Raw genomic sequence first — 15,902 nt, forward strand, 5'->3', positions numbered from 1 at the left:
CCTGAGCAGCTAACATGCAGTAGACATGAAGGAAGGGGCATGAAGACAAGTCTTTGACTCCCCAACAGACGCCTCATTGTGTGCACTCTCCCTGCTGGCAAATGCTGGAATTACAGGAGCATAACACCTTCACATTTGTTTCTTTTATTGTCAAAAAACAAACCACACACTTATGAAGCCGTATCAGTGAAGGTGATATACAGAACAAGGAGGGTGTATTGAACTGGCTTCAGGTGACATTTTAAACCATACATGTGCATAAGTAGGTAGCATAAAGTGATTTTTTTGAGTATGCAACTAAAAGTTGTATGCAACCATTAATCTGCAGGACAAGCAGTGCTCTAGACATGAAGGAGGCGGTGTCACTAAACTTTTCACCACACAGACGCGGCATCACATTCCTGCCAGTGTGCTAAGAAAATGTAGGCTAGCAAAGTGCCAGGTGGCAGGATAGACAGGGCACAGGTATGCCACTTCCTGATTGGCTGGGAGGTGCAGCATCGGAGAGGTTTAGACACACAACACTCCCATCTTTACCAAAACTAAAAGATCAGTGCTCCCTCTGGAGGCTGAATGGTGGCAGTACGGCGCCAGTGGTCACCTCGGGCCTGGGGGTCCTGCTGGACTGAGGGTAGTGCCATCTTTTTGGAATAATGACATAAAAAGCAGTTTGTGTACAGTATTAAAAGCTTTACTCAGACATAATACGACAAACAAGGTTCAAAATTAAGGACTGAAAAAAACATGATTCATTTTCTTCCTTCGATCTCCAAAGCACACAATAGTCGATCGGCTTCACGCGTACGATGCAGCAAGATACACACAGGGCAATGAACAAACATGAGCGAAATCAAACATAAGAGTGACACATTCCATACACATCTTACAGTTTATGTATTTGTTTAATACTTTGTAAATAACAACAGGTTGGGGAGCACGGGAAAGGAGTCAGGAAAGAAGACAAAAAAGGGCAAATTTTGTTTAGTTCAAGAGTAAACAAATATAAGGAAGGTTCTAGCTCTACAGGGATGTTTTTTCCTTCCTCAACTAGATCTTTAAAAGTCCTCCATAGTAGCCGGCTCAAACGTCCTAAAACAGAGCGACCAATCCGTCCAGTTGTCTACTTTTGGACAATACAAGTGGATCACCAACACTCAGGTTTAGCACCTTGAGTGGTCCAAACACCGGTCCTTCTTTCTTAAGACCATTAGCTGCCATTCTATTCTTACTTTGGCCGCACCAGACGACCCATACATCAGGTCACATCCCCAACAGGTTGGCCGTCTCCGGCCAAGGGCTGGCATATTCAACGCAAACGTGATATCTAATCACAGCCTGCAATCCATTTTTAATACTTCCTCTCAAACAGAAATGTAACAAATATGGCGGCAACAACTCCCACTCCAATAAAGTTGCAATAACTAACGCATGTTGGCAGCGCGGCGGCGTCAAGTAAAGTAAGCCCAAATGCTCGTCCCCCAGAAAGCATCACATCCTTTTCGAACAAAAATCACAGGATTGGGTCACACACTTCTGATGAAGAGCCTTTTCTTCTCACAAGCATTTACCAAGACGGTTAAATAAAAAAAGATGGAGGGGAGGGTTGTGTTATAAAGCAATAGGATTCTCGCTTCCAGCCTGGATCCCAATCATTCTCACATTTTATCACAGCAACTGTGTGTACAAGTACACAACTTTGGCCAACCTGCAAGACTCGATGGAAGAACTGAAACATCTCAACTTCACCCACACAGCGATCTTCGCTTTTGAGCGTCCTCCGACAGAACATCAATGCATTGCTGTTGGATGCAGCGATGGGGCACACTTCTGTAAAAGACCAGTGATAGTGTGGTGTGCCTAACTCGTCATAAGCGTCGCTGCAGTCACATGGTCCACGGTGAATATATTTGACACGTCATTGTGAATTTTGGCATTTGCGTTGAGGTCATCGAGAGGGCCTCGCGGCGTGTGTGTGATCGCAGTCATTCCCAGACAGAAACATGATTGACAGTAGCATAGCAAGCTTCTAGAAGGAAGAACAGTAGAGCCATCAATCAAGCCAAAAATAAAATTGTTCACGCAAACGTGCACGGCAGTTTCTAAAAATTTGCTCATCTCCTGGAAACTCAGCCAAGCGCTTCCAAAATCCTTTAAAGTGCCCTCGTCACAACGCAGCCTCAACACCATTGTTTCTGCTAAGGTTTGCCTGAGTGAAGAAAAAAAATCAGTCTTTTTTCAAAAACATGCACCTGTCTCACAGGTTATTTAACTGCAGTCATACAAGTCATACAGGCAAAAAAAAAGGAAGAGGGGCAAAGATCCTCTCTCAGAGGACACATCTAGATTATCTGCAGGGCAGGAATCTCGTGCTTACCTCATAGCTACTTCGACTGTCTGCACACAAACTCAAGTCTGGAGTCTGTGAGGACGCAGAGAACCAATTTGCAGAGAAGAACATCATTGTTTGATTTTCTCTTGCATACTGTGAATTGCATTGCTGTGGATGTGCAAGTCTAAAATGAAACAAAAACCTGTTAGATATTTAGCACCCGGTCGAGGACATCTGCACCTCTTCCCTGTTGAATGACACTATGATCAATTCTATTCACTGTGGAAACTTCTAAAAGACAACTAGACAAAAAAAAAAAAAAAAACACTAACAACAAATCCATACCAGTATGGCTGAGCACTGGTTCAGGTCATAGCTTAGGCATCGTGATCAAAGTACTTCAATCACAGTTAATGTCAAGTGCCGCTGTTGATGACATCCAATCAAGAACGGTGGTGCAAAGGCTGCAGAGTTTGGCCATAGTCGTGAATCCGCTTACTGATCAGCGGCAACAAATTTGAATTTCCAAATGTGTGTGTTTGAGCCACGTGTTGAGACGTGAGCAGGTTGTGATAGGTTTTCCTAATATATACATGTGTCATGTACAAAACAACAGGTCGTCAAAGTGTCAGGTAGTTGGCGACGTACTAATTCACGTCTTAAACTTTGGGATGCAAACCCTGGTACTTTGTTGCATGAGTCAGTGCACCACCAGTGTTGTCCTCGTGTATTGCACTCCAGGTGAGACTAATACAATATTGCAACACTGCCAAAGTAATACTAGGGTCTTTTTTCCAATCACATACTCTGTTGTCGACTCTGGGTATAAGAGTCTTTCTTGCATTTTATTGCCAGGTGATTAAGTACACCAAGCTCATTTCACTGCATCCCGTTGCAACGTCAGCAGTGTCGGCCAAATTCAAGTGTAGTTTGGTGTACCTAATAAACGGGTGTTTAACAAACCCATTAACAGGGATTTGATCTGACTCGATATTCAAGCAACAATGAGAAAGCTTACAGGTAGTACCTGTTCTCCGAGATGATGGTCATTCAGAGGAAACCTTTACAACCCAGCAAAGTGCACAAATGACCACAAGCAAAGGAAGATTTCAGGCCGACAAAAAGAGAAACCCAACCGATGTGCTTCCTCGAGCTGTTTAAATTGCCAGAGTAGAAAAAGGGGATCAAATCAAGAGTAAACAAAACAAAAATTCAAGTCATTCTTCTTGCCATACGAAGCCCTCTGTCCGCATCAGGAGGATGTGGAGGGACTATGTTACTGTTCAACGTACTCCCAGACCTTCCTGGATTTCAATGCCTTGGAAAAAGCTCTCATTTCATGAGTACAGTACTTCAGGATAGAAACTGAAAAACGTTGCAGCATAACAATCAAAAAGAGAAGAATAGGTTTGATTGGAACTGGTGACAACTGCAGACGTGCTGGTTTGATAGTGCGTAGTTGATTGAAATGCTATGCACCTGATTGAAAGTTAAAAAGCATCAGTAAAAGTGGATCTAACATACAGAGGCGTCAACAGAAATTAGTTAGTGTGACAGTAACACATTAGCAAAAAAGTCACTCCTGAGATGAAGGCTAACTTATGATCAATATGTTTCGTCCTCATACATGTGCATATTCACACTCTTTTATACGTATATACTCCATGTATATGCATATGGATGTGCTAATATACTGTAAAGGTATGCACTGTGTACAATATAGTCGGCGTTAAATTGTGTCGCCTCTGCAAGTTAGATCTTTGTGTAATAGCGTGGGTTCGGTGACTGAACCAATTGGTGTGTTTTGTGTACAAGTGTCAGAGCTGGCACTTTAAGCCCAGCAGGTGTCGCAATTTAGTTAAGTGAAGCCCAACAAGCCTGAATGAAGGCGACGTGTGGATAATCCTGGTGTGCAATCAGATCCTGACCAGAACCCGGCTTGGCCTAGGTGAGCTGGTGAGGTACCTCCAGCATCTCCATTAGGAAAGTGTCGATGGGCGTGTCGCCAATCAGCTTAAAGAAGAACAGGTGCTCCAGGCACTTCAAGCCAATGGAACGCAGGGCTGGCAGACGAAGGAGGAGCTTTGCAAACCTGCCCAGGGGACAAGGAGGAAGTGCACCTGTTATCCCCTAAACCAGTGGATCTCAAATGGGGGTACGCGTACCCCTGGGGGTACTTGAAGGTATGGCAAGGGGTACGTGAGATTTCTTTTAAATATTCTAAAAATAGCAACAATTCAAAAATCCTTTATAAATATATTTATTGAATAACACTTCAACAAAATATGAATGTAAGTTCATAACAAAGCATTATTCAGTGTTGACAGCTAGATTTTTTGTGGACATGGTCCATAAATATTGATGTTAAAGATTTCTTTTTTTATGAAGAAATGTTTAGAATTAAGTTCATGAATCCAGATGGATCTCTATTGCACTCCCCAAAGAGGGCACTTTAAGTTGATGATTACTTCTATGTGTAGACATCTGTATTTATAATTGAATCACTTGTTTATTTTTCAACAAGTTTTAAGTTATTTTTCTATCTTTTTTTCCAAATAGTTCAAGAAAGACCACTACAAATCAGCAATATTTTGCACTGTTATACAATTTAATAAATCAGAAACTGATGACATAGTGCTGTATTTTACTTCTTTATCTCTTTTTTCAACCAAAAATGCTTCGCTCGGATTAGGGGGTACTTGAATTAAAAAAATGTTCACAGGGGGTACATCACTGAAAAAAGGTGAGAACTACTGCCCTAAACCATCTCCTCCCTCTTTCTCTGTGTGTGTATGTGTGAGTGTGTGTGCTGCAGCGCACCTGCCCTGCTGGTCCGGGTACTTCTGCTTGCAGTAAGTCTCAAGAGATGCATATACCCTTTCTCTCAGCAACTCCACCTCACTGGAGTTGGACAGACCCTTGGCATCTTCAGGTGAAAAACAATTGGGAAAAACGTTAACGTGTCTGACCTGGGGTCATGTTTCTCAGCGCGCTGTCTGCCCCTGCTTACCTGGATTGAAGAGGATAATAGCCCGAAGGCAGCCCAGCTCAGTTTTGTCCATCTGCATGTCTCTCATCTTGCTCACCAGCTCGGTCAAAACCCTGCCGAGGGGGACGAAAGGGAGAGGGAGGACACGGGCCATCAGAGAAAGTAGTGAGTGCATGGATTCTGCACAAAAACAAAAGCTTAACTGATTAGTAACAATTTTCAGTTCAAATTGTGTCCATCTAAATTTTAAGTGCAGTTACAAAGCAGGTTGACATGATTGGCCATGGCATAAAAACACGATGCAGACAAGCACAGACAAACAGACCAGTAGAAAAACTGGATTAATTTCTCGTTAAAGTATTCAATTTCAGGTTTTCACGTGCATCAGTAAAATCACCCCCCACTTGTCTTTTCTAGTATTTGGCTCAATACCCACTTGAGGTCAGCTCAAAATCAGCTCTCGGGCTTTTAATCCCATTTGGGCATGCACACATGCACTGCACAGAATGGTTACAAGCACGATGCATCGGACATCTGGATGAGCACCCCTTTGATGAGCACCAAATACAATTCCTAGTTTGTGAACCAGTTCTCAAACAATGGCAATAAAAACTTTTCTGATTCTGATTGTGTAGGGATGTTCCGATCTCGGTGTTATGCTGCTGATTCCGATCATCCATGAGTGAGATTGTCCAATACCAATATGATTAAATGTATTAAAAGGTGTCATATCATGAATTCTAATCAACATTTTAAAATACTTTGTGGTCTACATAATCTGTAATGGTGGTGCTTTGGTCCACATATTGTTTATTCAAGCACCCTTTTGACTGTCTCTTGAAAATGAGCCATTATATAGTACCGGCCCTATTCACATGCGAAAGACCTCCATACCATGCCCCTTCCTGCTGGCTCAGACCCCATCAGCCATGTTGTGGTTTTAGCGGTATGCTTCCGTACCAAAGTTTACCGGAAAACCTCCACCATTTATGACGATATCCGCTTATATCGAAGGTTAGGGAAATATCACATGTCAAGACAAATCTCAAACGGCTTATTTGAAACAAGGCAACATTGTGTTATAAGTATCTCCTCAACGCCTCTATGATTTGAATAAAACATTTGGGGATCTAAATTCCAAATACACTAAAACAGGTGCTAAAAAAAATAAAAACAGGGTTTTGTACATGATCCCTTTAACTGTTGTATTTTCTATGTATTTATGAGTGCTATTGAAATTGTAATATCAACACAATATTTAAACTATTTCCTTATTGTCTTTTATTACGTACAAAAGCAAAAACTGCCATCTGCAACTAATTTTAATCATTTTTTTGCCCTTGACGTCCTCCGTTGTCCTAGGACTTTTTCCTTCAATTTGTAGACATTAAAGGGGAAAATTATCACCAGACCTATGTAAGCGTCAATATATACCTTGATGGTGCAGAAAAAAGACCATATATTTTAATACAGCCACCATTTTCATTTTCAACACATTGCAAACATTGGGTCTCAGCTCTGGTATTTTCCGTTTTTTTGACTATTTTTTGGAACCTTGGAGACATCATGCCTCGTCGGTGTGTTGTCGGAAGGTGTAACAACACTAACAGGTAGGGATTCAAGTTGCACCACTGGCCCGAAGATGCGAAAGTGTCTGCCGCCAGACCCCCCTAGAATGTGCCAGAGTGTCTCCACATTTTACCGGCGATGACGGACATGACACAGGGATGTATGGATAACCTGCAGATGCATTTGCAACAAAAAGTCAACTAAATCCCAAAGGTGAGTTTTGTTGATGTTGACTTATGTGCTAATCAGACATATTTGGTTGCGGCGTGACTGCCAGCTAATCGATGCTAACATGCTACGCTAATCGATGCTAACATGCTATTTACCGGCGGTGCTAAAGCTGACATGGCACAGAGATGTATGGATAACCTGCAGATGCATTTGCAACTATATTACGTTTCCTTCTACCCACATTTAATGCGAAAAAAACACTTACCAATCGACGGATTTAAGTTGCTCCAGTGTCACAAGATGCGAAAGTCCTGATCGTTTGGTCCGCACATTTTACCGGCGATGCTAACGCAGCTATTCGGCCATGCTATGGCTATGAATAGCGTCAATAGCTATTCGCTCAATAGCTTCAGTTTCTTCTTCAATACTTTCATACTCCAACCATCTCTTGAAATCGCTTAAGCCGCTGAAATCCGAGTCTGAATCCGAGCTGTGGTACCCGCCATTGTTTGTTTACATTGGCAGCACTGTATGACGTCACAGGGAAATGGATAGTCGCATCGCAAATAGCGAAAATCAAGCACTTTAAATATTTTTTTAGGGATATTCCGGGACCGGTAAAATTTTTGAAAAAAACTTCAAAAAATACAACAAGCCACTGGGAACTGATTTTTATTGTTTTTAACCCTTTTTAAATTGTGATAATGTTCCCCTTTAACAAAAACAATCTAAAAAAAAAAAAAATTACAGATCTAATCACTCTAGTATCGTTCATTTACTGATACAGTACTACACTTGGTATCCACACCACCGACTTATGGATCGATCCGCCCAACCTTTATGTACTCCAGTGCTGATGCACCAACAAACACAAAAGCTACAGTAATATTATACTCCCTCTGGATTCTTATTGATCTACTTGCTAATTTCCTGTTAATACCTACTTACTTTCTGCTGCGACGTGTTTCCATCAAGATATCTTAAAGTTTACTAAGCACTTACTTATTGTGCTGTTTCAAGCTACCTTACGTGCTATTTGTATGTACCATATTGAACCTCATCCTCCAGTGATAACTGATAATTAAGATGCTAAAAAATTCAGTTAATTTCCACAATGGGAGGTGATAATTATTCATTTAGATGAGCGTCTCCACAACCTGTATGGAGATACACAGTTAGCGGCTAGCAGCATCTCACCCTGAAAACGACAAATACCAGCATCCCTACGTTGGTGATACTCTAAGGCAGGGGTCTTAGACACGCGGCCCGCGAGACTTTATTTTGCGGCCCGCACCTTGATATGACGATTTCATGTTAGTGCGGCCCGCAAGTTTTAAATGAATTGCGCTTGACAGCGTCGTACTTGCCAACACACTCAATTTTTCCGGGAGACTCCCGAATTTCAGGGCAACCATTCTCTCGACTTTCTGTCGATTTTCACCCACTCAAAATGTTCAGAGGGTGTGGTAATGGCACTGCCTTTAACGCCCTCTACAACCTGTACAAACAAAAGCCAGCCCAGTCATATGTTGTATCTGGCTTGTAAACACACACGTAAGTGACTGCAAGACATACTTGATCAACAGCCACACAGGTCACATTGAGGGTGGCCGTATAAACAACTTTAACACTGTTACAAATATGCGCCACACTGTGAAACCACACCAAACAAGAATGACAAACACATTTCGGGAGAACATCTGCACCGTAACACAACATAAACACAACAGAAAAAATACCCAGAACTCCTTGCAGCACTAACTCTTCTGGCCTACAATATACAACACCGCTACCACCAAACCCAACCCCAACACATTAAACCCCTCCTCTGTGCATCAGTTGAAGTGGTGTATATTGTAGCGTCGGGGAAGAGTTAGGGCTGCAAGGTGTTCCGGGTATTTGTTCTGTTGTGTTTATGTTGTGTTACGGTGCGGATGTTCTCCCGAAATATGTTTGTCATTCCTGTTTGGTGTGGGTTCACAGTGTGGCTTATATTTGTAACAGTGTTAAAGTTGTTTATAAGGCCACCCTCAGTGTGACCTGTATGGCTTTTGATGAAGTATGTCTTGCAGTCACTTACGTGTGTCTGCAGAAGCCTCATACAACATGTGGCTCGGCTGGCACGCTGTTTGCATGATGAAAAGGCGGACGCGATGACATGTTGTAAAGGACGTGCTATCACGGCACGCCGTTAATAATGTTGGCCGGATAAAAATCGGGACAAATTCGGGAGAATGGTTGCCCCGGGAGATTGTCGGGAGGTGCACTGAAATTTGGGAAGCTCCCGTAAAAATCGTGAGGGTTTGCAAGTATGTTGCTAGGGCGGGAAAGCCATTCAAAGAAGGTGAATTCATTAAAAAGTGCATGTTAGATTTTTTAAGAAATCTTTTCTTGCGGCCGAGCCTCACCTAGTTTCTGCATCCAGTGGCCCTCAGGTAAATTGAGTTTGAGACCCCTGCTCTAAGGTGATACTCTAAATAACTAACAAATGGGTTGTACTTGTATAGCGCTTTTCTACCTTCAAAGTACTCAAAGCGCTTGACACTACTTCCACATTTAGCCATTCACACACACATTCACACACTGATGGAGGGAGCTGCCATGAAAGGCGCTAACCAGCACCCATCAGGAGCAAGGGTGAAGTGTCTTGCTCAAGGACACAACGGACGTGACGAGGTTGGTACTAGGTGGGGATAGAACCAGGGACCCTTGGGTTGCACACGGCCACTCTCCCACTGCGCCACGCCACCCCCCAAAAGCTATCCTTAGCAACCAGTAATGTTCGCACAGTGGCATTCAGTGGACGCACATGATACAGTCATGTCTTTGACTGATGTGAAGATGTACTGTATTTGATAGCTCCAAAGGCTGTACCGAAGGAACGGGTCTGAACGAGGTTAGGACTCAGTCATGTTCTCGGCACAAGTTCAACAGTTTTCAGAAATAATTACTCCACAAGTGACGCCTTGTGACTGTTAGCAGCACAAAACATCTAAAAAAGCCACACACATACTTATGAGTACAGGCGTACTTTAAAGATGGCCTCTGAAAACCTGTAGAAAACTTAACACTTGTGTTACGTTCTCAATATGGATTCCAGAGGAAATTTAAGAAAAAAAAATGTTTGTGTAGTGGCGTGATTACCTGTCAAATATGGCCCCAACCTCAGCATTGTGCGCCCTGTGTATTCAATCACAATGTGTTATTACAGCGTATTACACAGTCACATTGGCTAGTAGTACACTGTTTTTGATGCTCACTATCGGAAAGCTCAATGTTTACTTTTTGAGGCTAGTTTGTTATAAAAAATAAAAAAAACAACAACAACAAAAAAACCCTTGTGAACAAAATAACTAAACTATAAAGAGACTAAACTATGACTATTAAGTAGGAATGCAACAGTATTGTAAATCTCACAGTATTATAGTTTCAAAATGCTAGCAATAATGCTGTGGTATGTGACGATATATGTATGTGATGATAACTTTGAGTACTCCCGTCAATGTAGTTTTGTTCCGGCACTATTAAATGGGCTATTCAGAGTTAAACTACGTCTCCTATGATCCCTTGTGCAGTGCCGGCAAGCGGATCGAAGAACGTCCAGCAAAGTTTAAAGAAGTATGGTTTTACGATGAACATTAAAACGAGACAGGAGAAGACATGTTGTTGGAGTCTGTTGGTTTGATGAATGAGCAGAGAAGCAGTTATTTCCTTTTAGTGGAAATAAGCGTGGACATGCAAAAAAACACTGCACACCACCGGTCTACAATGAGGAATACAAGTAATAGACCATTTGATGAACAGTCATCCGGAAAATATCCCAAAAATTTAAATAGTTAGGTAACCTCCTGAGAAGCAGCATACAAGTTAATACGAAACTTAACATTTTTGTTGTACACTTGTTATAAACTGGAAGTTTACATTGTCAGTTTAAAGGAACTTATTTAAAACTCTTAGAGCCTGATTTACTGAGAACAAAATACCTCACGCTTAACAGTGTGTGCAAAAAAATTATAATAAACTGGGCGTGTTGTGTGCAATCTACAAAGACTGCGTGTGCAATTTAAAAGTGGTGCAGACTGCCTTGTTTAAGTAAGGATTTTGCGTGTACTATATTGGCCATGGGCACTACCATGGGCTCACTCATTGTTTGCACATTCATCTAATGAATGTGCAAATGTGGTATTTTGCTAGTTTTTTTTTTTTTTAAAGCAGAAGACCACTTTTTATGAGCATTTTAGAAGCAGTAATGCAGTGCATCTACACGGACACCACTTATGTGCTCAAGACGCAAACAATGCATACTTCAAGAAGTTTTTATCATATTGGATATAGATAAGCAATATACATTGTATGTAAAAAAAACAAACTTCATTAAAAAAAAATATACGACACCAATCTGTTATAATCAGCCCCTTGAGTCATCTAGCAGCTATGAAATTATGACAGGATGTTGCAGAATAGACTATGTGTCTAATATTTGTATTTTTCATGTGTCTAATATTTGTATTTTTTCACCATTTAAATATATTTAAATGTACACGTAGGATGCTATGTCCGTTGTGTGTCTTTGCAGCACAGGCACTCCTCTCACACAGCCATGTGTGGAAGTTTGTCAGTTTGCGCATCCTTTTCAAAACACTAAATTGCGCGTGCTGTAAATTATTTTTGCATTTTCTCCTCCCAGTATTGTGGCCCTTTTGATGATCAGCATATATTTTGTGTATTAATGAAGATGCAAAATAGATTGCAGGCCTTATTCCACACACCTAAACACAATCCACTTTTCACATGTTTAGTAGATCAGCTTTGCGTCTGCCATTAAGTTTGCACATGTTTTAGTACACGCAAACCTTTAGCAAATTAGGCCCCTAATGTTCCGGCACAATTCTTCGCACCTAAAAATACTTGTTTCTAATATAATTAGAACATTCAAGCATTTCGTATTCAATTACAGTAAGATATCCTTAACTATCCTGCCGCTTCTTTTTACACAATTTAGCATTTATCTTAAGCCTTTTTTTTGTGACAATACCACAATATCGTAATTTCAGCCCTAACATTGGGACGATATCGTACCGTGAGATTTTAAATATTGTTACATCCCTACTTTTATGTACAAAAAATTTTTTTTTAATAAAATTATATTTAAACACAAACAACATTTGCACTTGCAATACATGTGACGTTGAACAATGAAAACTTAATTATTTGGATTTCTTGCCAATTTGAAACAAGTTTACACCAGTGGTGTCTAAAGTGCAGTCCGGGGGTCATTTTTTGCGAGGAAATCCTTTTTAATCGGCCCTAGGCAGAATCTAAAAAGTATCATAAGATATTGCACTAATTTGCTCTGTCACCTGTGAAACTAAGCTAAGATGTGGATATTTTTTCCAATTAGGTTAGCATATATTTACCTAAAGTAGATAGTTTTAAGCATCTTTAATGCACAAAATGTACCAAAGTGCCCCTGCATCCTTTAATATTTTTGTTGGTAGAATTAGTTTTTACACCCCTGGTTTACAGGTTAAGGATTTTAATTATCATTACGTGTGCTGTACCAGCTTTAAACAGAGCAAACCTGTTTGTCCAGTACACTTTGTCTGTATATAACCTCACATTTTTTAAGAGGGAGACAATTGAGCTTGTTTTCAAAATGACTGAACGCAGTGACAAAATTACTGTGTAACGAACAGTGAAGTGACACATTGTGATTGGATATGCAATGTTATTTGCAGTGTATTTCAGGCCAGTGATGAATGGATTAACTATTAATTCCTCACTTAAAGCGCTAAAAAATAAAACATGGCAGTGAACACTTGATCCAGATAGACGCGTCAGACCAGACCGCCTTTATAAACAATAATGTCTGACACACAAGGTTAGTAAACGTTGGGCAACCATTGCTGTATTATTTCAAGTCAAAAAAAGGTGCCTTATTATTGCATCTGTGTGCTCATGCATGTCTATGGGCATACAGTATGTAATAGTCACCAGCCTCCCAGCATGCACACCTCCCCAACGCAGCGCTAAGGCAGCAGCCAAAAGAACGCAGCAGATGCAGACCGTCACTGCAGTAGATAATGTAACTAGTCAAATGATCCAGACAATCAACAGCTAAGTGAGATGAAGCGTGAAGTCATCAGAGACAAGTACATGTTTGCTTTCAATGTAGATATGGATATTCATGAGTGGATCTACCTGTTGAATTCTCGGCGGACTTCATTGATTGGCGTCTCCATTCGATTTGAAGTAGGAATGCCTACCAATGCTCTTTTGAATATCTATCACAGAATCCTAAGTGTGTATGTGGATGTGTATTATCAGATTTGTAGATGCGCAAACGTGAGTGCTACCTGTCAAAAATGGCTCCCACTCCAGCGCTGTGAGCACTGTTCCTGTGCACGTGAAGGCCTGTGGCCAGTAAGATCCCATCCTTCACGGAGATGGAGCGATGGGAGAAGGACGCAATCAGGAGCTCGTTCCAACCTGTCAACGGCACGTATTCATTTGAATCTTTTACAAATCACTGATCTTGTATTCCCTTTTCTTTCTTTTTTTTAAACACAGGGACTTGATATTGTGTGAGTACAAAATAATTAAGTTCAATCAATGGTAGGTGGAGTTGTTTTAAACTTGTTTGTGCTAAGCAGTGCAGTTTGATTTTTACCAAGGTAACACATCTGTATTGTCACACATTCATGTATTTTTGGCAGCACACCTTAAATGATCTTAGACTGCCACATGCATGCATGGCATGCTACAGGTGGCAACTAACACAGGTCGTACGCCACTGCTCTGCCAGAGAATGAGAAGACATAATGATTGAAGACTTTGTCAGACTCCTCTGGATACTAGCGGTGTAACAGTAAATGTATTTGGGTTCTGTCTTTTGGTTGACGAGCCTTGACTTCAATTCGGCTATAGACGCATACCAAATTTCCACACAGGACGTATTAAAAGTGAAAGAGCACCTGGAACCCTTTGGTTACTGGCCAACCAGCTTTTTGGCCATCTCCAAGCATTGATGAAAGGCAAAGTTTTATACCATATATTCAGGACACCTCCATATTGCAATACCACCAGCAAGAAAGGAGCGAACAGAACACAGCCAGAAACGTGCAGCCCAGCCTTTGTTTGACCGGCATGAGTCATGGCGAAGGATGTATATCGTAAGGATTTTATCAATAACTATACCAATATCGATAGTCCCTATTGATACCGGTATTCATCGGTACCACATATAATTCATGTAAATAAGCCGTGAACAAATGCATTTTTACTCGCCCAAGAGGTTGTTTATCACGAACATCATGTAACATCTCAAATTATTTTATCGACACCTACTTTTTATTTCTTAAACAAGTCAATTATGTTTGCAGAGCAAGGTGTAATGCAGTTATGTCATCATCTTGTAAAGACCACAAAGATCCATCACTCTGTTTCTATTCATTTCAATTACACTCACCTGGAAATAATATTTATGTATGCCATGTATGTGCAGAGCACAGAACTTTAACATGATATATTATATAAAAAATATAATATAAATCAATACAATTAATGTGCATTGATGCCACGCGAACGTGGCACAATGCAGTCACGTCCTACGGATACTCGAAAACTGTCAGCTGGTAATGGACTAATATATTATTTTATTTTTGTAACTTTTTGAGTGGATTAATATTGTCCTGTGGATTAATGGATCGCTAAGAGGACAGTTGATGAAGGGTGGTAGCGTTGCTCGTGACTCGACTTTTGAGGAGGAAATATTGGTGCGTTATAAACTTCTGTGCTGTGTTGCTTCTTTACTTGAGATTATTCCGAATTGATTATCAGATCCCACCCATGTCTTTTCTTATGCGTTGCAGCGACACCAAAAGTGAATGTGACAGCGCCCACTTGTTATAAATGTGTTAGTCAGCTAGATAAAAATAAAAAATGCAGAAATCTGTATTATTTGCCCAGAATCTTAACAGTCCTCCTGGATTGACCTGATTAGGAACCAGTCCCAAAAAATACTGGTATACATCCTTAGAAACATTTCTCTTCCCCAGTAAAATACAAAAACCAGGGGTCTGCGAACCGGGAGCCAATGTGGGCTGTGGCTTGTTTATAGATATTTTAGAACTAAAATAAAAACATCATAAAATTAAAATTACCAAAAAAAAAACAGCAAAAAGAGACAACGTAATAAGAAAATCCTGTAATGATGATAGTAATGACCAATGTTCCCGCTAATTTTCCATATGCGTGAGCAAACGCAAAAACTCCTTGAGCATTCATGGGAGCACATGTGAGCGACGTTAGACGTGCATATGTACTGTGGCCAAACCAGCAGAACACACCGGGCCCAAACCTGACTAAATAACAAGTTAAATGTTTTATTATTATAATCAAATGACAGCAATGATTTCCATGAGATTATATTCTAATATAAGTATTTTTGCCCAATTACAACAACAATACCAAAACATATTGTTTTTCATGAGCTGTGTACTAGTATTGCATGTATGGGTGTGGTTCCTGCTTTGGAAATGATTTGTACCCCTTTTAGATATCGCATTTAGTTCCAACTAAAACATTCACATGTTACACAATAAGATGCAACATGGGATCATGTGTACATTCCTGTAACTTTGTTTGTAAAATATATCTTTATTAGTATTTATTTAATATACGTAATAACATAACTTCATGGTTAATATTTATAAATTAAGATAAAATTAAGAAAAAAACTTTTGTATTGTTCACTAAAGAAGGGTGCGGTGAATGCGCATATGAAACTAGTTGGGTTCGGTACCTCCAACAAGGTTTAAAACCACTGATTTAGTGTGATGCAGT

The 15,902-nt window shown here is 40.5% G+C and overlaps 1 protein-coding gene across 6 annotated transcripts in view; it reads right to left on the bottom strand.

The window, feature by feature from the left end:
• Positions 1 to 669: 669 nt before the first annotated feature.
• rxrba (retinoid x receptor, beta a) overlaps positions 670 to 15,902 on the bottom strand; it is a 32,109-nt gene continuing 16,876 nt past the window's right edge. For 4 of the 6 annotated variants that reach the window (XM_061897307.1, XM_061897306.1, XM_061897311.1 and 1 more), the window contains 5 exons: positions 13,415 to 13,547; positions 10,203 to 10,238; positions 5,340 to 5,431; positions 5,150 to 5,255; positions 670 to 4,421 (listed from right to left, as the gene is read on the bottom strand). In XM_061897307.1, the coding sequence (XP_061753291.1) occupies positions 4,274 to 4,421; positions 5,150 to 5,255; positions 5,340 to 5,431; positions 10,203 to 10,238; positions 13,415 to 13,547 (515 nt within the window). In that variant the 3' untranslated portion in view covers positions 670 to 4,273. The remainder of the gene's footprint in view (positions 4,422 to 5,149; positions 5,256 to 5,339; positions 5,432 to 10,202; positions 10,239 to 13,414; positions 13,548 to 15,902) is intronic. The other 2 variants (XM_061897309.1, XM_061897308.1) reach the window with 1 other exon arrangement.

This window comes from Nerophis ophidion, linkage group LG04 (assembly GCF_033978795.1).
Source record: "Nerophis ophidion isolate RoL-2023_Sa linkage group LG04, RoL_Noph_v1.0, whole genome shotgun sequence".
In the NCBI taxonomy this organism is placed as follows: domain Eukaryota; kingdom Metazoa; phylum Chordata; class Actinopteri; order Syngnathiformes; family Syngnathidae; genus Nerophis; species Nerophis ophidion.